Source organism: Eublepharis macularius, chromosome 5 (assembly GCF_028583425.1).
Source record: "Eublepharis macularius isolate TG4126 chromosome 5, MPM_Emac_v1.0, whole genome shotgun sequence".
NCBI classification, from domain to species: domain Eukaryota; kingdom Metazoa; phylum Chordata; class Lepidosauria; order Squamata; family Eublepharidae; genus Eublepharis; species Eublepharis macularius.
Genome location: NC_072794.1, coordinates 91,581,566 through 91,604,962, shown reverse-complemented (window position 1 = coordinate 91,604,962; position 23,397 = coordinate 91,581,566). Strand labels below are relative to the sequence as shown.

At 47.5% G+C, this 23,397-nt stretch overlaps 1 protein-coding gene across 4 annotated transcripts in view; it reads left to right on the top strand.

Moving 5' to 3' along the window:
* The window catches only part of SLC5A9 (solute carrier family 5 member 9), a 105,093-nt gene that overhangs the window by 12,703 nt on the left and 68,993 nt on the right, over positions 1–23,397 (top strand). For all 4 annotated transcript variants that reach the window (XM_054979162.1, XM_054979163.1, XM_054979160.1 and 1 more), the window contains exons 2-3: positions 7,150–7,354; positions 12,200–12,271. In XM_054979162.1, the coding sequence (XP_054835137.1) occupies positions 7,226–7,354; positions 12,200–12,271 (201 nt within the window). In that variant the 5' untranslated portion in view covers positions 7,150–7,225. The remainder of the gene's footprint in view (positions 1–7,149; positions 7,355–12,199; positions 12,272–23,397) is intronic.

The following is a 23,397-nucleotide window of genomic DNA, read 5'->3' as shown; positions in this document are numbered from 1 at the left end:
GAGTATAATTGAGAGCGGGACCACAAGTGACGCCTGACACAGGTTGGACACTTGCCAGCTTCCCTCAAGTTTTGATGGGAAATGTAGGCAGCTTGGCGGAATGTTGGACAAGTGACAGTTGAAAAGTCCATTGGACAGCAGTCAGAGAGTCAAGCTGCAAGACCAGGATGCCTACATTTCCCATCAAAACTTGTGACTAGTGTCCAACCTGTGTCAGGCGTCACTTGTGGTCCCGCTCTCAGCTTGGATTTGGGGGATAGGGATCTATCTCCTCTGGTTCCAGGGCTGTTGCCTGGCTCTGGGGCTAAGCTCAGTGGGCACCTCAGCTGAGGGCTCACATTGATTATTGATCAGTGCCTGATTGGGTCAGGTCTGTGGGAGTGGTGGGCTAGGGCTCTAGTCCCAACTTCCCTCTGGTGCCAGGGCTGCTGCCAGGCCCTGGGGCCAAGCTCAGTGGGTACCTCGGCTGAGGGCTCACATTAGTGCCTGATCTGTTCAGGTCTGTGGAAGTGGTGGGCTAGGGCTCTAGTCCCTTTTTCCCTCTGGTGCCAGGGCTGCTGCCAGGCCCTGGGGACCAGCTCGGTGGGTACCTCGGCTGAGGGCTCACATTAGTGCCTGATCTGTTCAGGTCTGTGGGAGTGGTGGGCTAGGGCTCTAGTACATCCCTTCGTCTGGTGCAAGGGCTGCTGCCAGGCCCTGGGGCCAAGCTCGGTGGGCACCTCGGTTGAGGGTTCACGGTGTCATCTCCGTTCTTCTTCTCAATTGTTGATGGCTGGCATGATGAGGCTTCAGATGGGGGACAAGAGTGGTCGTGGGGGGAAGTGCAGAGATTGTCCCGGTTGCAGCATGCAAAACAGTGCTGTGCAGGACTCTGGAGCAGCAAAGAGTTCCGCTCCACCAAAATCACCAGTTGTGGCTGTGGAGGAGGCCGAAGAGGTCTTGCCAGTTGTGGAAGAGGAACTCCTGAAAATTTGGGGGGAGGAGTGTCAGTGTACGTGCATCCCAGCACCGAGGCCCCAGGTGAGCAAAGCAGAGTCGCAGGCACCAGTAAAGGCTAGTGCTAAAACTATTTACATTTATTTACAAGATATACAGTCCAAAGAGCCAACCAATATTTTGTTCAATTCGACAAAGTGCTTCACCAGACAGTCTGTTATTAGGCAGAGGGAAGCAGTACAGAACATGTACACATATATACATTTCAGCCCTGACAAGTGTCCAATCAGCAGTCAGATGCTGAGTCATCTAGCTCCTCCTGCATTGCATCATTCACAGGGGAGGAACCAGACCAAACTGGCTCAGTCAGGTACATACAGCTGTCAAGAAGCTGTCAGAGACAATGGCTATCCACTAATTGCCTGCAGTCTTCTAGCAATGTAATGCTGACAAGGAGGAGGCCGAGGGATCCTTGGAGGAATGGTTGTGGTTGGAGGAAACATCCATCCTGTCCCCATCCCAAACTACCGGTGGTGCTGTCCCAGCCTGCAGTCCACCCATCACTCCGTCTTCCATTGCCAGGTACATGGCACATCCAGCAGCAACCCTTCATCCTCCCTCCCCTGAAACCGTTAGTGGGCCACGGTTCAACCTCAATGTTTGGATGCAATTTCGGTCCCTTCCTACTGTCCCCCGTGTGGTGTGGTGCTGTGTGTGAGAGGGCCTGGTGTGCAGAGGCAATGACCCGAAGCAACTGTCATTGACAGCCCTGAAGAGGCACCTGAAGAAGCACCACCCGAGCCTGTGGTCTCCGTCCTCGGCCAGCGTAACATTCGTTGGAGGGAGACCGAGGGCCACCAGCTTGTCTGATCCGGGATCAATGGGAGGGTCTCCGGAATGCACCCCAAGCAAGAAGCCTTGCCTCGAGGGTGTGGCTGGTGGGAGCGGGCGGGTCAGGCAGGCCGCCCTGGGGCAAGTTGTTCCATCGAGGTTGGGGGTGGCTCTGCTGAAAAGGGTGAGGTCAAGGACTCAGGAGGTGGGCGTTCGTGTGGTGGCTCAGACTATTGCCCTGCAAGGCTTCCCCCTATTGGTCGTGGAGGGCGTGGGCTTCCAACTGCTGCTCTAGCACTTTGCCCCATGGTTCTCCTTTGGGCGTCGAGTCATGCCCGCCCTCGACACCATTGGGCGTCAAGTCATGCCTACCCTGTACGAGGCAGTGCGAGACATGGTGCACAGAGACCTGTCGGCCGCCCAAGGCAGAACAGTGCACTTCATGGCCGACCTGTGAAGCAGCTGCCATCACAGATACCTTGCCATCACTGTACACTGGTGGCAACCAGAGGACCTCTGCCTCCCCAGGCCAAGATCTGTCAGCCGTAAAAAGGTACCAACTTGACACCGGGCTACAGGACGATTCTTCTTCAGGCCCCGGGGGATGGACGAAGTCCACACCGGAAAGAACATTGACGCCACCGTCAAGGCAGCTCTGAGGGAGTGGATGTCCAAGGTGGAAGGGTTTGTCTGCGGCTTCATGGTCACGGATGCAGAAGCCAACATGTTGGCAGTCCTGAAAGAGGAATCCCTCCCGGGCCTGGTGTGAATGGTGCACAAGCTGCACCTCATGATGCAGGACATGCTCGGGCTGGGGAGCAAGCCAAGGGACAGCTGGGACGAGGGAACCCTGCAGACTCGCAATCTGCTGGACAGCTGCTGTTGCATCGCTTCCCACTTTTCCCGCAGCATAAAATCTTCCCGCGAGCTGTTCCAGAGGCAGGGGGAGGCAGGGGACCCCGAGCACCAACACTTCCAGGACCTGCCCATCTGCTGGAATTCCACCTATGACATAATACATCGTCTGGTGGAGCAGAAGGACGCGTTGGAAGACATCCTGTCCTCTTCGGATGTGCTGAGGAGGGGAGAGGAGTTGAGCCTCAGCTCCATGGACTGGAGAGTCTTTGCCCAGATGTCCTGGATCCTGAAACCCTTCAAGGATGCCACTGAGCTCTTGTGCTCCTACTAGGCCAGCCAGGGTCAGGTCCTCCCTCTGACCCACGGCCTAGACCAGTTTCTGGCCCAGGAGCTCCAGCAAGGGCAAGAGCTGCTCCCCAGGGTCCGGGACTTTGTCCAGAGGATCCAGGCCTGTGTCGCTGAATGCCTGCATCCTCTACACTGTGAGGCGCCCTACCAACTGGCCTCCCTCTGTGACCCCCGCATCAAGGGCAGCATCACCACGCAGGCAGGCCAGATGCAGCACTAGAAAAAGGAGCTCCGCAGAGCGGTGTTCTGTTTCCAGAGACAGAGGGCAGGAGAGAAGGAACCAGGCAGCAGTGAGGGGCAGGCAGTGGAGGAGGAGGAGGAGGGAAGAGAGCCATGCCAGGGAAGAGCCACCCCAATGGATGCATTCGATCTCTGGGCCTCATCAGTGGGAAGCTTGGTTGGCCACTGCATGGCGGCCATGTCCCTCTCAGTGGAGGACTCGGCAGGGGCCATGGTGCGCGAGTACCTTTCTGAGCCCACCGAGCCCCCCCCCTGCCAACCCGTTGCAGTATTGGGCGAGGAAATCTGACTGATGGCCAGACCTGTCCATCGTGGCAACAAATATCCTGTCCTGCCCTCCCACCAGCGTGCAGAGCAAGTGGGTGTTCTCCCACCTGGGAGACCTCCTCCGTCCCTGCTGTGCACGTCTGCACTCAGACCTGGTGGACATGTTGACCTTCATCAAGGTCAACCTCAACCTACTGGAGCACCCTTCCATGGACCTGGACCTATCCGGGCTCTGAGCCACCCAGGGGTTGTAGCCGGCCCAGCGCAACCACAGCAGGCTCAAGCCTCCCTCAGTTCTCGGGGCTTCTTCCATGGCTGGTGACCATTTGCCCTCCTCTCCCAGACAAGTTCCTATTCCCTCTTCACACCTCTACCTCTCTGGATCAGCTCAGATGCCTCCCAACCTCTCCTGTCTTTCCCATCCCATCCTTTCCGTGAAGGCAGGAAGGTGTGGTGCTGCCAGCTGATGCCGCTTTTGGGCACAAGGAACAGCTCTGCTGCTGTTGCTGATGTTAGAGTGGCAACACACGGTATCCCCTCTTCCATGGCACCTGGTGTCCCCTCTGAGCAGGGGGGAATGTTTCCCTCCCACCCTTTCCACGAATGCAGGAAGGTGTGGTGCTGCGAGCTGATGCCGCTTTCTGCCACGAGGAGCAGCTCTGCTGCTGCTGCTGGTGTTAGCATGGCACTGCACGGTACCCCCCCCCCCTTTCCATGGGCACCCGCTGCCTCCTCTGAGCAGGGGGGAATGGGTCCCTCATCCTCACACCCTTTCCGTGAAGGCTGGATGGTGGCTGCTGTATGATGCTTCAGCTTTGGGCCACAAGGGAAAGATCAACTGCTGTTGCACATAAAATTGCATGTCATGGTGGCCCCTGCCAACAGCAGTGGTAGTCCCCTCTGGGCAGGTGTGAATGGGTAATGCCGCCACGACCAGTCATGTCCTTTCTGTGAAGGCAGGAAGGTGAGTGATGCTGGCGACAGCCTCCACTGTGACACAGGGGGAGAAGACAAGCCTCTGCCACAGTAGTCTGCACACTCCAGGGTGGATGTGGGATCCCTCCATCCCAGTCCTGCTGCGCAATGCAGCCAGGAAGTCTCGGGCTCGGCCCTCCTCTCCCACACAAGTACACGGTCCCTCTTCTCACCTCACCCTCTGCGGAACACTCATTCCCCTCCCAACGACCTCTCCGGTCCTGTCCTATTCCATCCTTTCCGCAAAGGCAAGAAGGTGTTTGATGCTGGCTGCCGCCGCAGAATTCCTCAGTGGGATCCTTGGAGGAGGCCTCGTGGCTATTAGAATCTTCCGACTTCACAGACCCTCTTTCGACCTGTCCCTGTCTGGAGCACTCTGACCCCTCCAAATGACATCTCTCCCTCCCTCCCGTCCTTTTTGGCAAGGCAGGAGGGTGGCTGCTGTCAGCTGCTGCATCAGTGGGACCCTTGGGTTAGGACCCTCACTTGCTGGGGGATCAGGCCCCCGTCTGAATGACATGTCCTCTCCCACCCACGCCAGGAATACCAGTACGCTCCTCTTTGGCCTGGCAGGTAGGCACATGGGGGGTGCCGCTGGCGAGCAGCCAGACCCCCTGTCCTGTAAAGGGGAGGTGGCTCATTGCTGGCTCCCCGTGGCCACCAGGCCCGGTGGCCACCGTCATCACCCATCTTCTGGCCTGCACCAGGAATACCAGCATGCTCCACTTTGGACTGGCGGTTGCAGGGGGATCTTCCCACCTACCCCCCGCGTGACAGGTCCCCTCCCTCCCATCCTTTCTGGCAAGGCAGGAAGGTGGGTACTGTCGGCTGCTGCCACAGAGTAGCTCAGTGGGAGCTTCAGAGGTGGCGGCGTGGCTGTTGGTGGATCTTCCCACTTCCCCTCCAAATGAAATCTCCTCTCCCTCCTGTCCTTTCCGGCAAGGCAGGAAGGTGGGTGCTGTCAGCTGCTGCTGCACTGTTCATCAGTGGGACCCTCGAGTGAGGACCCTCGCTTGTTGGGGGATCAGGCCCCCATACGAATGACATGTCCTCTCCCACCCACACCGGGAATACCAGCGCACTCCTCTTTGGCCTGGCGGGCGGGCACATGTGGGATGCCACTGGCAAGCAGCCCAACCCCCTGCCCTCTAAAGGGGAGGTGGCTCATTGCCGCCTCCCCGTGGCCACCAGGCCTGGCGGCCACCGTCATTAACCACCTTCTGCACACTGGGCCAACATCAACTGGTGGCTCTAATTGTGTCGAGTGGGAGTTTCCTGGGGGCCTTGGATTGGAGAGGGTATAACTCCAAGATCCCTTTTGCAATCTGGGCCAACGTCAACTGGTGGCTCTAATTGTGTCGAGTGGGAGTTTCCTGGGGGCCTTGGATTGGAGAGGGTATGACTCCAAGATCCCTTTTGCAATCTTGTCCAAACTTGGGTGATGGCTGTAGGGGAGAGCCTGCAAAAGACTCCCCGGGAATATGGGCTCTTTAAGTGCCATGGGGGCCGTTCTGCGTGCAAAGAACTGTGAACCGTGAACCAGTTCGGTAACGGGAAATGTTCGTTGCAGTTCGTGATTTCGGGATCGTCGTCGGCACCGAACCATGAACCACTGGTTCATTAATTTTTTTTGGTTCGCACCCATGTCTAGTTGCCAGGTCCTCTTACCCTCTGGGTGGAAGGCGGGAGACCTGGCATTTATCATTTTAGATGTCTTCATGAGCATGCAAGGTGGGTGCATGCTCCCAGGCTGCGTGATGATGTCACTTTTGGGAAGTGATGTCATCACACAGGGCCTCATGCCACCCCAGGGAGTGCTCACATACTCCACAGTGGGCCAATTTTGGTCTGTTTGGAGTCAAATCAGTCCTGTTTGGGGCCAAAATTGGCCCACTGCAAAGTGAGGGAGTGCAACTGGGTGGTGAGATGGGCCCTGGAGTGCTCCTGCGTATCACAGTGGCCAGTTTTGGGCCAATTTCATTCAGGGTTAAATTGGGCCCGTTTAGGGATGAAATTGCCCTGCTGTAGAGTGCAGGAGTGCTGCTGGGGTGGTGCAATGGGCCCTGGAGTGCTCCTGCACTTCACAGCAGGCCAATTTCAGCCCCAAACAGGCCTGATTCAGCCTACTGCTGAGTGTGGAAGCATGGCTGGAAGGGCCGTGGAGAGCTCCTATGCTTCATAGCGAGCCAATTTAGGCCCCAAATGGGCCAAATCAGGCCCATTTGGGGTCCAAATCAGCCCACTGTGGAGTGTGAGAGTGTGTCATGCTGTCTGGGAGTGTGCCCTGGGAGGCATGTTCCCCTGCCTTTTCCACTGCTGGCCAGATAAGCAGGAGTGGTGGGAGGAAGGTGGGAGCAGGAGATTCCCCACCCCCAGCGGGGGACTGGCAATTCTATGTTACAAACCCTTATTGTATATTGGATAAAACTGCAGTATTTGAATTGACTATATGTCTTTTTAAAAATACCCCAACATTGTGTATAAGGGGAGTTATAGCCAATTTACTTGATGTAAAAAAATGGTAGGCAGCCAATATAGCATTCCAGCTTTAGCAGGTGCATGTACAAGTCTATATCACATACCACTAAAGCTGTGAAATGCATGAAATGGCTCAAAATTTGAATTTCCTGACAGACTTGCCTGTTTCTTCATCAACACTTGACAGTTTCTCAAACTTGTTAATTATTATTAAAGGGAAGTAATGAAGAGAAACATATGCCAAAGTCCATTGTGAGATAAAGAGGCAACAATCAACACTTTTTTGGCAGCCATGAGCCAAACACCAGCTACTCCAGAATCACTGAGCAACGAGCCTGAAGGAAAAAGCTTTGCCTTTGAAATTCCTGACATTATTGTTGTGGTTGTTTACTTCATCTTTGTCCTTGCTCTTGGAATATGGGTGAGTTCTAAGATCAAGCTATGTCACAATAGTTTAGAATGACAGATGTTTCGGTTTTAAGAAATGCTCCTTTACTTAAGAATTCCCAGCATTGTAGGATATGACTGATTCTCATTAATTTCAAAAATCTTAGACTTAATCTATATGGGACACTGGAACTTCTATATTTGAAATGCCTAAGCACTTTTTTTCTTGTAAATTGTAGTCACATGGACCCAGTTCAGATCAGAACTGCAGTATGAGAGGGTCAGATGCCAACGTTGCTAGTGTTGTTAGATCTCACAGCAGCATTTGATACAGTTGACTACGATCTGTTGACTCACTGCCTTGCTGACATGGGGATTTGTGGGACTGCCTTGCAGTGGCTTGTCTCTTTTCTCCATGGTTGGGGACAGAGGGTTGTGCTGGGGGAGCATTATCACCTCACCACCCCTTAGTGTGTGGTGTCCCTTAGGGGGCGATACTCTCCCTGATGTTATCTAACATCTACATGTGTCCTCTCGCCCAGTTGGTGCAGAGCTTTGGATTGGGCTGTCATCAGTATGCTGATAACACCCAACTCTATCTGTTGATGGACAGCTGGCTGAACTCTAGTCCAGAAAATCTGGCCAGGGCTTTGGAGACTGTGACTGGCTGGTTGAAACAGAGCAGACTGAAACTGAACCCCATGAAGATGGAGGTCCTTTACCTGGGTCATGGGCTGATAGATTCTGAGATCCAGCTCCTACCCCTTGATAGGACGCCACTGACACTTACGCCAGTGGCAAGGAGTTTGGGTGTTGTCCTGGATGTCTCCTTGTCAATGGAGGCCCAGGACATAGCAGTTGCCAAATCTGCATTCTTCCATCTTCATCAGATTAGACAACTTGCTCCTTGCCTCTCAGTCCATGACCTAGCTACCGTGATCCAAGCAACAGTCACCTCTACGCTGGGCTACTGAAACTCGCTCTTTGCTGGGATTCCCTTGGGTCTAATCCAGGAGTTACAACTGGTCCAGAATGCAGCAGCGCATACTTTGACCGGGACTCTGTTCCAGTCACATATAACACCAGTTTTTGCCAGCAGCACTAGCTCCCAGTAGAATTCCGGATCAGGTTCAAGGTTTGGGTTTTAACCTTTAAAGCCCTTAACATACCAGCATACCTGTGGGACCACATCTCACCATCTGTTCCCCAGAGACTGCTCTGTTCGGCAGATAAACATCTACTGGTGGTCCCTGGCTCTAGGGAGGTTGGCCTTGCCTCAGCCAGGGCCAGGGCTTTCTCAGTCCTGGCTCCAACGTGGTGGAACTCTCTGTTTAGATTTACTATCTTTCCACCAGGCCTGCAAGACAGAGATGTTATGTCAGACATATGGGGGTTGAGGCGGATGGGCAACATAAGGTATTGTATCAGCCTCCTGCCATGGGGGCAGTATATGCCCCCCTCCGGTTCTGTAACCATCTGTAACTGGCCACCCAACCCAGTGGGTTATTAGACTGAGGCAGTGGGGCAAAATGTATGCGGCTGTTTTATAATTTATGTAGCATTAATGTTTATATTGCTGCAAAATTTTATTATATTTATTGTACATTTTAAAATATTGTGATCTGCTCTGAGCCTGATTGCGGGTACAGCAGAATAAAAATCCAATAAATAAATGTTCCCTATTGGGGCAAACCTATAAGCTATGTACAAAGTGCCTGTATGTTTGCCACAGTTGAGCCCTCTGTGGCAGTAAAATCACATGGAGGGAAAGGTTAAAACTCCATAGGCCTGATCCAAATTGAACCCAGTTGTGGCTATTATTCTAAAGAAATGCTTGGGAGCACTGAACAGAATTCCCAGTATCCTCTATATTATTATTATTATTATTATTATTATTAGTAGTAGTAGTAGTAGTAGTAGTAGTAGTAGTAATCTATTTATATACCGCCCTTCAGGACAACTTAACGGCCACTCAGAGCAGTTTACAAAGTATACTATTATTATCCCCACAACAATCACCCTGTGAGGTGGGTGGAGCTGAGAGAGCTCTAGAAGAGCTGTGACTGACTCAAGGTCACCCAGCTGGCTTAAAGCGGAGGAGTGCGGAATTTTTTTTTATTATTATTTACGTCATTTATAGTCCACCTTTCTCACTGAGACTCAAGGCAGATTACACAGTATGAGGTTAATACAATCAGTATCAAGTAAGTACATTTCAATACAATACCATAAGGTAAACATATACAAGTTTAAAGACATAGCATTAGCAAGGATCCAAGACATAGTAGAGATACTGAAGCAAAACATAATCATTCTAGGACTAACATTAGACAGCATGGAGTGATGGTTGTACATAGGAGTACATATTTAAAGCAGCAGATAATATATGAGGCAAAAATGGTGATGAAGTCTATGATCCCCAACTTGTTAGTGAAGCACCTGAGACCCCATCCCTACAATGCAGCCCTCCCATTTGAGTAAAAAGCCTTTTTGAATAGTTCAGTTTTGCATCATTTACGGAAAGCAAGGAGAGTGGGGGCTCTTCTGACTTCCTCAGGCAGGTCATTCCACAGGATAGGGGCCACCATAGAGAAAGTCCATGTATGGGCTGCTTCAAACCCAGTTCTCCAGATTAGTCCTGCCACTCTTAACCACTACACCAAAGTGGCTCTCACACCAAACTTGGCACTTAGGTCCTTCTGAGTAGGAAGGACTGAGTTTTTTAATTTTAATATATGCTAGTGGGCATAAATCTAGTATCAGCTGCACTTCAGTCTTCTTGTCTACTTACAACAGAGTTTTTTTAAAAAAACTCAAAGATATTTGTTACACAATAGATTTTTGATTGCTAGACCAAGAGGTACTAGCATTATTCAAGACCACCTTGAAGTTTTGTTGTAGGCCTGAAATTAGGGTGTGCACTGGAAAAAATATTGTTTTAATTCTGTATTGTAATTTTAGAAATGGAAGGTATAGCAGTTTTAAGGATTCTTGGAAAATTTGTTGTCGTACCATGAAGACTCATCGGGTTCCAGTTGCATTTTCATTAAGATCTGATTGAATATCTGTCTATTATTTTCATGCATGACATTTTTTCACCAACTCATATCAAAATATCAGGGAACCTAGGCCAGCCTCCCTTCTAAAGACTTGCCAAGTTGCAACTGAATTGGACAAAGGGGTCTGATTTTTCAGCCCATTGAATAAGATGCTCTCAGCCCCCTCTCTGCCATAGTGTCTGTCTAGTGAGGCACACACATACACTGTACTACCTATTGTATTACAGGGGAAACCTAAGCAATGAAATATGTGATGTTACCCACTAATCACTAATTAATCTGCAGAAAGGTGGAAGACAGGTAACCCACTAACTAAAAGCAACCAGAAAAGCCAACAAACCAAGGAGGAAACCTCTACAATGAGAAACAAGGAACAAGTTCCTCAGATAGGGTTGCCATGTCCCTTTACCCTCTTAGCAAGAGGGGGGACCCAACACTTACCTATTCCACCCCCCAAAAAAGTTCTCACTTTGTGAAAGGAAACAGAGCCAGCAAAGGAAAGATTGCTGCTCAGAGGGTTTATTTCCTCTCTGCCTCCCAGAAGGGGAGGTGAAACTGACAGAGTGGCAACATGGAAAGATTGCAGACAGGGTTGGCCAGTGGCCAGCCAGCACCAGTGGCTAGAGGCCAGCCAGCACTCTCGTGCTAGGCTGCTTGCTTGACTGCCAGTTCCCCTCCATAGAAAACAGTAGAGAGAAGTGTGCCTGTGCCAAGATGCACCTACTTGGCGGGTCTATAAAACGGAACCCTTTTGTTTAATCTGCTTGAAACTTAGGGGGTCTTTAGATTTGAGGGAGGACTATGTTCTGTGCAAATATGGAGATTAACATCTCCATTATCTTTATTAACATCTCCAGACACTTGAATTCCTCATTGAAAATAATGGTCCCAAAATTCTATAACCTGAAAAACCATACAGATTTAAGTCTACCTGAAAATCAGCAATCACAGTAAAAATTCCTGCCACAATCTTGTATCCACCATTTTTTTCTCAGAGCACACCCCTACTTAAGGCAACAAATTCAGTATCTTAAGTATGTATTGTGTTAGTTCTGAACTTACTCCATTTCATTGAAGGACCTCAATTTCTGCCCACAACTGGATACGTACAGAAAAAACAATCATAGTAATCCTTAGTTGACTTGCTTACATTCCTCTTCACACCTTCCAGGGCAAAGGGAAGTATGTATATGTATAACTATCATAATCTATGATTAGCTGATTCATACTTTGAACTGAAAGAATGTCTGTCTGTTGCTTTGTAGATATCTAGTTTGTAGGCCAGAATGGTTATGCCTTCCAAGTGGCAGCCAGGTTTATGATGGCTGGAGCTTTGCCATGGAAAACATGGAGAAAGCAAGGAAGCAGCATAAGAGTTTAATAGTGAAATCCAAAGCAGAGTTACTCCAGTCTAAACCCATTGATTTCAATGGCTTAGACTGGAGTAACTCTCCTTAGGATTTCATGGTAAATGTTCTAAATAAGAAAAAGAATATGCTGTAATTTGATGAACAAAAATCTTTGGGAAGTAGTCTCCCTGCTGTTGTTAGAGCAGAGTTAAGGCATTAATTACAGTGATGTTTTCACTATTTGTACTGAGTTATTGAGCTGTTTTTTCCATTTTTCTATAAATTCCAGTTTCTGTAAGGCACACTGATGCACTAACATTCTAGGGATAGATGACAAAGATGTTCTGAAAGTACTTGTTAAAGAGTCCAAATCATAACTGGGTAGATGAAATAAAGAAGGAAAAGCAGCACCTTCTTTTCTAGATCGAAATACCAACCTTCAGAAACATAACAGTTTTCACTTCATTTCAGTCTTCTCTGCGAGCCACTCGGGGAACAGTGGGAGGTTATTTCTTGGCTGGAAGATCCATGACATGGTGGCCTGTAAGTATAAAATATAGCCCATGTGTTCTTTACAATACATTAAATGACTCTAGGTATAAGAAATAGAAGAGGAGGCAGAATAATAAGCATGCTTTCAACACAAAAATATAATTTGCACCCAACCACCTTTTTCTCCTCTCCACCTCCATGGTTCTAGTGCCTAACCTAGCATGGAAATATGAGAACAGGATGCCTCCAACACAAAATCAGTTTCCAAATTCTGTGTCAAAATAAAACAGAATTTGTGATGAAAAGCCAGCTTCTGCATCTGGAATAACTTACGACAATGAAATGTGCATAATGAATTGTATTTCTGTTAGCCATAAGATAGAACAGTTCACTACTTCTATGGCTTCTGAGATTTCATCAGGTGCAGCCCAAGCACTTCCAGGTGTACCCCCTACAGTTATAAGTATTGTCTTACTCTATCCTGCATATATATTGCTGTATGTCTGTGTATCTATTTAAAAACAAACATAGAAAATTAATTCTAAGATAAGACCAATAACACTCGAAGTCTATATTCATCTAAGATGGGAGAGCTCAAATATTTAGTGCTAAGAACAAAACAGAGAAGAATCAGCATAGCCCATAGCCCAGCATAGCATTTTAATCCTACTTTTTCTCCAAGGAATTCACAGTGATGTTCATGGTTTTTTGTTCCTCCGTTTTATGCTCACAACTAGACATGGGCACGATCTGAATTACGATTTCAAAAAAACCCCAATTTTGGCGTTTGCGCCATCGCGACTCAGCTAATCGTTTCCATCCACGGCAACCGATCCAGCAGTCGGGGGTTTGCTTGTTCGGGACTTGATCGGATATATTGGTTTCTGTTCGGAATTGCAGACACTCTGGCACCAGTAATTTATTCCTGGGGCAACGGAGCCAGGGGAATGAGCTGTGTTTGCCCTCCTTCTGTCACCCTCGAAACACGAATGGAACCCCAGCTTTCCTTGATTAGCAGGCTTCCTTCCAACCACGGAGCAGCAACCCAGGCGAGGGAGGGGGAAGGGGGTGTTCTGAAGTCATGGGCACAAAGGAAAGGCAAAAGGCAGCGTGGGAGGCTGGGAGGCTGCCCGCGCCGTTCGTCTTTCCCCAGGACAAGTGGCGCGTGGGCAAGCCAGCCGCCCCTTGTCCTGGGGAAAGGCAAAAGGCAGCGCGGGAGGCTGGGAGGCCACCTGCGTTGTTCGCCTTTCCCCAGGACAAGGGGTGTGCGAGCAAGCCAGCCGCCCCTTGTCTTGCGGGGCAGGTGAACGGCACGGCGAAGCTGCCGAGCCACTCGCGCTGCCGCCAGCTCTGGAGCGCACCAGGACAGCCGGCTTGCTGCGTGGGCGGGGGGGGGGTGACCCAGGAGCGCGCACGCACAAGAGCCTGATTATGGTTGCCCTGGGTGCTGGCAACTGTAGATCCGGCCCTGGGAATGTCCCCTCCCTGAGGGGAGGTGGCTCGTTGCTGGGTTAAAAACTCCCCCCCTACTCTAAGTGTGTGTGTGTGTGTGAATGTCCCCTCCCTCCCTGAAGGGAGGCGGCTCATCGCCGCCTCCCCCTGCCCGCTGGGCCTAGCAGCCGTTGCCACCAACCACCATTCCTATATCGCTGGAAATAGCGGGGCGCCCTCCCGCTTTGGCCTTCCCAATTCCGGATCGGAAATGGGACTTGATCGGTTAGAATTGGTGGCCTGGGTTCGGCAGCAGCCTGGATCCACGAACGGCTTAATCGGTATTTTTTTTTTTTGGATTGTGCCCATCTCTACTCACAACTACCCTGGGAGGTAGAATAGGCTGGAAAAGACTGGATCTTGGTCACACAATGAGCTTCATGCCATATCACTGTAGATTGTCACACTGCAATCCTAAACGGAGCTATAATCTTATAATTCCATCAAAGCCAATGGGTTTAGAAGGGTGTAGGTCTGTTTAGGATGGCACCATAAGTAAAACAAATTTTTACAACAGTTCTTTTTACAGCGTTATTTATTTATTTATTTAAAAAGTTACATACACATCACCAGCTATGTAGTGCCAGTGATTAAAAATTAACAAACGCAAGCAACATAGTATTGCAGAGGTATTTAAAATGCTGATATATCATGCCCATAGCCTTTTGTTGAATTACAGTAACTGTGGTCAAAACAAGAGCCAAGTCCTTCTAAATCCATCCACAAGGAATAGGGAGATGCTTCTAAGATTTAAAAAGGCCTTTTTTGAAGTAATTTTTTTTAAATGCTCAGAAGTTAAAAGAGTAATTTCCATTTGGTTTTGACTTAAAACAATGGCAAGATTCTCTGTTGCATTGTTTAGTAACTTCATTTAAAAAAAATATTTAAGTACAATAAAAATCACATAAAACAAGGTACTCAAATATAAATACCTTAGACTCCCGTAAAGAGTAACTATACTAGCTTCAGATGGAAAGGCGATCAAAGAGAAAACCAGTCGATAGTCTTTCCTCCATGCTAGTAACTTCATTTTTTGAGCAACTGAGTTGAGATATTGCCAATATCTTAATTGCCTTGCTTTCACAGGCCTACTAAAGCCGCAGGTGTCTTATCTAACTACTTTGAAGCTCCCAGAGCCTCTGACCTTGTAAACTGTTCGTTCTCTTGAATCACTGTGTTTCAACTTTAATCTTATGCCTTCCTAGTGTCTAGACTGGGTATGTAAACTATGCAAGCAGTACCAAAGACTGTTTAGCGCCGAAAGTTATGTTTTACTAGTGGGAGGGGGGATGAGCAACTGGGCTCTAGAAGAAGAATGGGTTTCACACTTTTAAGCATTCCTGTCAACCTGCTTAACTGCTTGCTTTCCTTCTGAGCAATCCTATGGACATATCTGTGGATTTGAATTGATTCCTGAATAAAAGCCTTTCAACCAAGAGCATGGATTTCTTGCTGTGAGGGTATAGGGGTCGTTCTGCCATGGCCTGTCATCCATAGACTGACTTTGGAAGAAAAAGGTAATATAACAACAATTTAAAGACTCAGAGAAATACATGCCAGAGGAGTAAATATCATTTTTACCTTGTCACAAAAACACATGGCTGTAGATTTCTCAAATGTTTAACCACAAGCTAAATGCAGTTTAAAAACTAAACTTTCTCTTCTATCCTGCGGTTAACGTTCTTTGTAAAATTCTGTAGGCTAAGTTTTCCTTATGCCTCCTCTGAGGACATATTCCATTATATGCCACTATATAACAAAAATGTTATTGTTTTAATGCATTTTGTGCTCCCGTTTCTCTCAAGTGACATTTAAGAATTGGCTTACCTGTAGCCTCTACATATTGCAAGAAATTTAAGAGGCTGACAAGAAACCAAATATTCATAGCCCCTCTTTCCTTGCTAGACAATTTGCTCAGGGAGAACACACAGCCATATGAACAGAATCAGGAATTATTTTAAGATGCATAAATGGGTAGGGGGGTGTTGATGCATAAAACTACTTTCCTGCCACTCTGGATAGATCAGTTGTTTATTATATAAATAGCCTTAATTTTCATGATCACTAGCTTCATGGTAGTCATGGGAATAAGTTAACCTGAACTGCTTCCAGCTCATGGTGATCTAGGCTGCAATCTTGGTACACCTACTTGGGAGTAAGCTCCATTCTGAGTTGATATGCATAGAATTGCTCTGTCAGTCATATGGTTTTGGAGAAAGCCCTAAGGTGCCTCTTGAATTTATAAACCAGCTCTACACAAAATCTATTTCCTGTCTAAAAGTATTATCCAGAGCTCCAGACAGAAAAATATTTCAAGAGAATTTTAGACAGCCATATTCAGGAACAAGGGTCAGGCATTCCAGGTCCTTTTTCTTTTTCTCCATAATCTATAATCTAGGGAACATTACAAGGGCTCTGGAGTGGGAAGAAACACTTCAGTGCTCAGTCCATCCCTGCCCCTAAATTGTGGGTGATATTTTTGCAAACCTAGAAAAAAAATGTTCCATAAACTCCTTTCTCTGACTCTGTGTTCCAGGATATAGGGAGGATCTGTGGTTTTGGCCTGTGCTGCCAGGAAAATGGTAAATTCTTGATTACTTTAGGCCATGTGGCTTAGTTACACAGCTTTATATACTTCCTTTATCCTGTCTATTGCAATAAGGATATATGTCTTAGGAAAGGTATTTACCTTTCTTGGGAGTCATTTTATTTACTCAAGATATGAATGCATATTGCATCAGTCAATCTTTTAATCAGAGGCATCTAAGATGAGATATTTGCTGTTTTTGCTTCATGAAAAGTTTCTAGTCTCGTTCAGCATTAATAGTTTAACTATCTAAAAGGTGAGAGGCTAATCAAATTCCATTAGTCAAATCTGAGGGTTCCATGTTGCAATCATAGAAAGGCCTACTTATTTGGGGTAGGAGTGGGAAGACAGAGAGAAATGAAGTAATGCAGTGTTTTGGAGAAAATAATGTTCAAAATGTTACACCCATAAGCTGACACAAACTGTATTCTTCTTACATTGGGAACTAAGGACAGAGACTAGCTTTCTCCTTGTGACAGGCCAAAAAAGGAAGATGCCAAACTCTGGACTTAATGTTCTGCACTGAGCCTTGGAGGGGAGGGCTTATTTTGGAATTGGAAATCCAGCCTGAATCATGGTATGATCATTATCTACTAAAAACAAGAGTGAATATGACCCTGACACCCTGGGGCCCTCTGGATTACAAATTGTTCTGGGGGTGGGGATTTTAGAATTCCAAACATATACTCTGTTAAGGCTGTGGTTGGGGCTTGGGACATCAACCTCCTCAAAGACTGACAAGATTGATCCTCATTGACCACTCCCACCCTTGGGGCAGAAGCCAGCCCCAGCCCCAGCCCTGGCTTACCATGGAGCTGGGTGATCTGAAGAGGGCTGGAAAATGTCTAGAAAGATGCTGATGGAAAACTCACATGTTACATACAATGCATGTGTCCGAGGTCCAGGGTCCAAGGCTCAGCCCCAGACTTAACAGGAGGAGGGGACGGGAGCCAGCTGGAAGCCAACTACTCAGCCACCCATGACGGCGTCCCACCCACCTGGTGGGGCCCCGGAGTAAGGCTTCCACCGTCACCACTACAGAAGTCAGAGGGGCAGCGAAAGAGGGCAATGCCATGGCCAGAACTGCCTCTGACGGGGTCACCCGGCAGCTGGACTGTGCCATGAGAGCAGGCTCTGGCCCTGGGGCCCTGCCCATCCCAACAGCCAGAGGATGGAAAAAGACACCCAAGCCACAGCGAGTCAGACAGGGCAGATGGAAACTGGCCAGCCCCACCCTCCAATGGGACGCTAGGAGCCCAGGCAGAGTGACAGAGGGCAGCCAACCCCAGGAGGGGGCCAGGTTCTGTAATCCCCCAGTTTACGTCCTCTATATTGTTACCCAAATGTAGCTCTCTACTATGAAATAGCACTTAGGGGCTTAGGCATGTTCACACAGGGGGAAGCAATCCACTTTGAGCTTTAAAGCTTAAAACCAGCTCATTCAATTGTGCTTGGCAGCAAATTAGTAGTCAATGCAACTCATAAAGTACATCATTTATATAGTCACCACTCTGGGCCTAGACAATAGCATGGCCACAGCATTTTGCACCAACTGCAGCTTCCAAAATTTCTTCAAAGGCAGCCTGCATACCTTTACTGGAGTTTGACAGAAAGTAGAATTGTGTGTGTGTCCACATATTGATGATACTATGCTCTAAATCTTCAAGTACATTTCCTAGGTAAGATGGTAAGATGGAACTCTGCAGCTGTGTAGGCTAACAGCACCTGCATTCTGGTACCACCCATATGCATCAAGCATGTAGGAGAAAGAAAAGGTACACATAAAATAAAGGAAACGAATGCTGTGGCAAACCATGCTCTGTAGAAAGTTTGGAAATAAAACATAATACAATGGAAGATACTTACTGTATTCCATTTTGAAAACAAAACCAAGCAATTCAAAATTCTAAAATCTCGAAAGAAATTTGAATAAGGGGTTTTCAGAAGTATTCCAAAGAGAAATAAACTGGGGAAAGCACAGGGAAGAGCAAGAGTCCAGCACCTATAAGATTAACAAAATCTGTGGTAGAGTATGAGCTTTCATGGGTCACAGCTCATTTCTTCAGAAAGCACAGTCAAGTTCTAACAACAAACCATGAACATATGACCAAAGGAGCTACACAATTAGGCCATCCAATCAGGTCTGGCAGATAAAAAATTGCAAACTTAGACTACTTAAAGTATCAGTAGCATTATCAGACAAAAAAGTAAAATGGGTATATGGTGTTTTCCACATGGTCACTTTACAGCATTTCAGGATCTATTCTGCTTCCCATGTTCTCCCAAGTTCTGCACCTGCAAGGAAGTCATGAGAAGCAGAAATGGTTTTGTCCGCTTTTCCCTGCCCCCCTCCCCCAGTGTACGTTCCGTGATTTTTTTTAAGCTGCTGCCCAGTTGTTGCTGGTGCACATTCTGTCCATGGAGAATCAAAAACTCCCCTTCTGCTTCTCTCCCCACCCTTCTTTTCACAGGAGCTAATTGGTCTGTAGACCAGTAACCACTCCCACCCTCCTCAGCTCTCTGAACTCCTTTCCTACCATTTTTATCAGTAAAGCGAGGTCAGGGTCATAAGGCTGCTTCACCATTCACTTCACCATTCCTCCTAAGTATACACATACTCTTTATTTTTTTTCCAGAGCCAGGAACAAGTCCTAATGTTGCTGCTTATTGCAGGCCAGTGCCGAGAGTGAGAGGAGAGCTAGGAGGCAAGGTGACAAAATACACCAGACAACCATGATGGAGTTAAAATAGGCCACAACTTTATTGATTACAGCCCACAGAACATTGGCGCTGCATAGGGCACTGATCTGAACATCAGCAGACCTGCCCTCCAGCCGATGACCTCCGCGTCCCCTCAGACCCCTGCTGAGGGGGGGAACCATGGGATGACAATTAGGGGGCTACCACATGGGTGTGCATCCTTGTGTGGATCCCCTGCCACTTAGGAGTGAGGCAGTTCTGAAAGCTCCCAAGCTGGGCATGTACTTACCATGCCCCACTCCCCAGACTCCTTAAGAGGATCCCCATAATAAGGAAATAGAGCTCATGGGCCCTCTTTTTCTCCAAATGGATTGGTGCACAGTGCCCACACTGCCTGCTCTCTCCAAAGTTGTGATGAAAGGGAGGACTGGATGGGATACCGGTCATGAGCCAAGTGACAAGGGGTGGGTGCTGCCTCCCTCTTAAGAAAGGGCACCTCCCAGGTCCTTAGCCCAATTCCCCACCCCTTGTCACCTGGGCCAGCCTGATTAGACTGGCAGGCCCAAGTGTTTGAATCTTGCCCGTGCCGCCACTAATGTACTGGCCGCCCTGCATCCTGTCCTCCTCCCACATGGCCTGCAACTGATTCCCCCAGCTAATTCTGGGAGTCTGCATTTCCTGCTGGCTTTAAAAGCCTAGAAAGGGGCTAAATGGCTGCTTTTCCTTTCCTCCCTTGGTGGTATGAGCACACACTCATTTTTTTTCCAAAAGCAGTAATGAGTAGTAACATTACTGCTCATTCATCCTGGCTTTAAAAGCCAAGAAAGGTTAAATGGCTTCTTTTCCCTCCCTCCCTGCATATTTCAGGCTTCTGCTAATGTCAAAGAGGAAAAAAAACAACTGTGTTTTTTGAGAAACAAAGTGGCAGCCTGCCAGGAGGGAATGAAGCAGCAGTATTTTAACGCTTTCCTGGCTTGGCTTTAAAAAAAATAAATGAGAGTGGAACAAGCAGGAAAAGCACATATTTCCCCCCAGAACTCCACCCCTAATTGTCTCTCCAGTGGCCATGGGACAGCCCAATCAGCAAATACGAGGGATGGGGGGGTGTCAGGCTCTGGAAGACAGAATACAGCAGACAAATCCCTGGCTCATTAAAGCAAGACACAGGTCCTCGGTTAAATGACTTTTATTCAGAAATCAGTTCTTTCCATATTCAGGTCCAAAGGTCTACTTAGGAGTAAGGCAATTAATTAGTGCTAGTAGCAATTTGACAAGAATGACAACATGGGAAAAACACATCCCTTTTCTACCCGACTTTCCTTCCCCCTCCCAATTCCCAAACAATTCATTGTTGTTCTTTCTGTGTGAGAACATTGTGCATATTTGTGCTATCACGCCATGAAGAGAGAAGACATATCATAGTCCGGAAGAAAGGTTCAAAGTTGTAATCAGACAGCCACCTGGTAACGTTTGAGAACCCACTAGAACACTAGCAACAGGAAATGGAGTGACACCAGGCACTTAAGCATATACATAGCATAAGTAATATTGGCATGGATGAATGGGCACAGTAAAACATGACATTCTGCCTCCCCAAAAACAGCCCTCCCCCTTTTCAAGGTCCTGGCTTGTCAGGATAGTATCTATGGAAGTTAGAAATGAGTCTAGGGGCGTTCATATGGGATTTTTCCACCCATTCTTTGAACACCTCGTCAAAGTCTTTCCACCTAACTAGGTAAAAAAGCTTGTTGTGTTTTATTTTGGAATTCAGGATTTCTTCTACTTCATAGTGCACATGTCCATCTACTAACATGGGGTGAGGTGGTCCCTTTTCTGGATGCCACTGATCCCTGAGGGGAGCTTTCTTTAATAAACTGAAGTGGAATACAGGATGGATTTGTTTTAAGCTCTTTGGAAGTTCAATTTCTACACTCACGTTATTTATTACTTTCTTTACAGGAAAAGGACCTAAATATTTCCATCCAAGTTTTTTTACTAGGTTGTTCCCCTTTTATATTTTTGGTGGATACATATACAAAGTCTCCTGGTTTTAGCTCCCACTCCTCTGAGCGGTGTTTATCAGCAAACTTTTTGAAATCCTCTTTGGCTTTGTCCAAAGTTTTTTGAATGATTCCCCATTGGGAGACTAACTTAGTCCACCATTCCTCCAGGTCTCCTCCCAATGAGGATTCAGGGGCTGTAGCGAAAGGCAGAGCATTCTCTTCATATCCATGGACTATTTTAAACGGTGTGGCTCCTGTTGAGGCATGTACTGAGTTGTTATATGCATATTCAGTAAAATCGAGGAAATCCAACCAGTCATCCTGTTGGTAATTAACGTAACATCTGACGAATTGTTCAAGCATCTGATTAGTTCGTTCTGACTGTCCATTGGTCTGTGGATGATAGACGGAGCTTAATCCTTGTTCTATTCCTGGGAGTTGGAGAAGCTCCCACCAGAAGTTGGCAACAAATTGTAGGCCCCTGTCTGAGATCACCTTCTCAGGAAACGAGTGCAATTTCACTATATGTTTCAAGAACAGGCTGGCTAGCTTTTTGGCTGTGGGTATTATGGTACACGGAACAAAATGAGCCTGTTTTGGAAAGAGATCCACCACTACCAGAATGACTGTATGTCCTTTTGAGGGGGAGGGGAGGTTGGTAATAAAGTCCATTGAAATCACAGCCCATGATCTAGGGGGAGTTTCTAACGGTTGTAATAATCTTGGGGGTTTTCCCTTCCTTGCTTTTCCCATTATACATACGGGGCAGGAGGATATGTATTGAGAAGTGTATTTTCTCATTGCTGGCCACCAAACTGTCTTTGTACTAAGTGCAACGTTTTTAAATATCCAAAATGACCAGCGGTTTTTGCATTGTGGCATTGGTGCAGTATTTCTCTTCTCAAGCTGGTTGGGATATATAGCTTGCTCCCCTTATACCAGTAGCCATCCCCCACCTGCTTTAGTTCGGCTTTGGGCATGTTTCCCCCCTCCTTTTCATTTTCTGCTTTTACCCTCTCTCCCCACTCCAAGAGATCAGGTTTCGGGCTGCTTTGCATTTTTGCTGCCTGGTGATGTGTCGTCACTGCTCCTCCCAATTGAGCTGTCAAAAAACTGTATCAATTATCTCCTCCCTCTGGCTTTCATGTTGAGGCATGCATGAAAGGGCATCCGCTAAGAAGTTAGACCGCACAGGGAGATAATTTAAAGTAAAGTTAAATTTAGAGAAAAATTCCACCCATCTTAATTGTTTGGCATTTAATCTCTGCGGGGTGCGTAGTGCCTCTAAATTCTTGTGATCAGTCCACACCTCGAAAGGCACTTTGGCCCCCTCTAGTCAATGTCTCCAGGTTTTGAGGGCTAATTTTACGGCAAAAGACTCCTTCTCCCACACGCTCCAGTTGCGTTCAGTCTCAGAGAATTTCTTAGACAGATATGCGCAAAGGTGCAGTTTCCCCTCATTATTTGGCTGTAAGAACACTCCCCCTACTGCTGTGTCACTCGCATCGACTTGCATCACGAACTTCTTGTTCTCATCCGGGTGCTGCAGCACCAGTTCAGAAACAAACAGCTTTTTTAAGTTTTCAAAAGTTTCCTGGCACTCCGCTGTCCAATCTAATTTAGCACTAGGCTTTTCCCCTTGCTCCCCTTTCCTCTTCATTTTTAGTAAGTCTGTTAAAGGGAGAGCGATTTAAGCAAAGTTCTTAATAAAGAGTCTTAAAAGTTAGTGAACCCTAGGAACGACTGCAATTGTCTTCTTGTTTTGGGGGCCTCCCACCCTACTACAGCTTGTATTTTGGCTGGGTCCATTTTCAATCCCTGGGGAGAAATTCGGTACCCCTAGAAATCCAGTTCCTCTCTTTGAAATTCGTACTTAGACAATTTTCCTGGCAGTTTATGTTTCTTTAAAGTGGTCAGCACTTTTCGGACCATCTCCACATGTGATTTTTTATCAGCAGAATAGATCAACACATCATCTAGGTAAACAATAACACCTTTGTACAGGTATTCGTGTAACATTTCATTGATGAAGTTCATAAACACACCTGGGGCCCCTTGAAGCCTGAACGACATGACGAGGTACTCAAATTGGCCAAGGGGCGTATTGAATGCCGTTTTCCATTCATCCCCCTCCCTTATTCTCACCCAGAAGTAAGCATCTTTTAAATCCAATTTTGAATTTTTTTTCCTGCACCACTACACTGAGCAAGTCCCTAATCAAGGGTATGGGGTATGCATTTGACATTGAGACCGCATTTGGACCCTGGAAATCTGTACACAGTCTTAACCCCCCATTCTTTTTTGGAATAACACAGCTCTTCATGGGCAGAGCTGGTGGGGCGGATGAATCCTCACTCCAAGTTTTTATCAATGAAGGCTCTAAGTTCCTTCCTCTC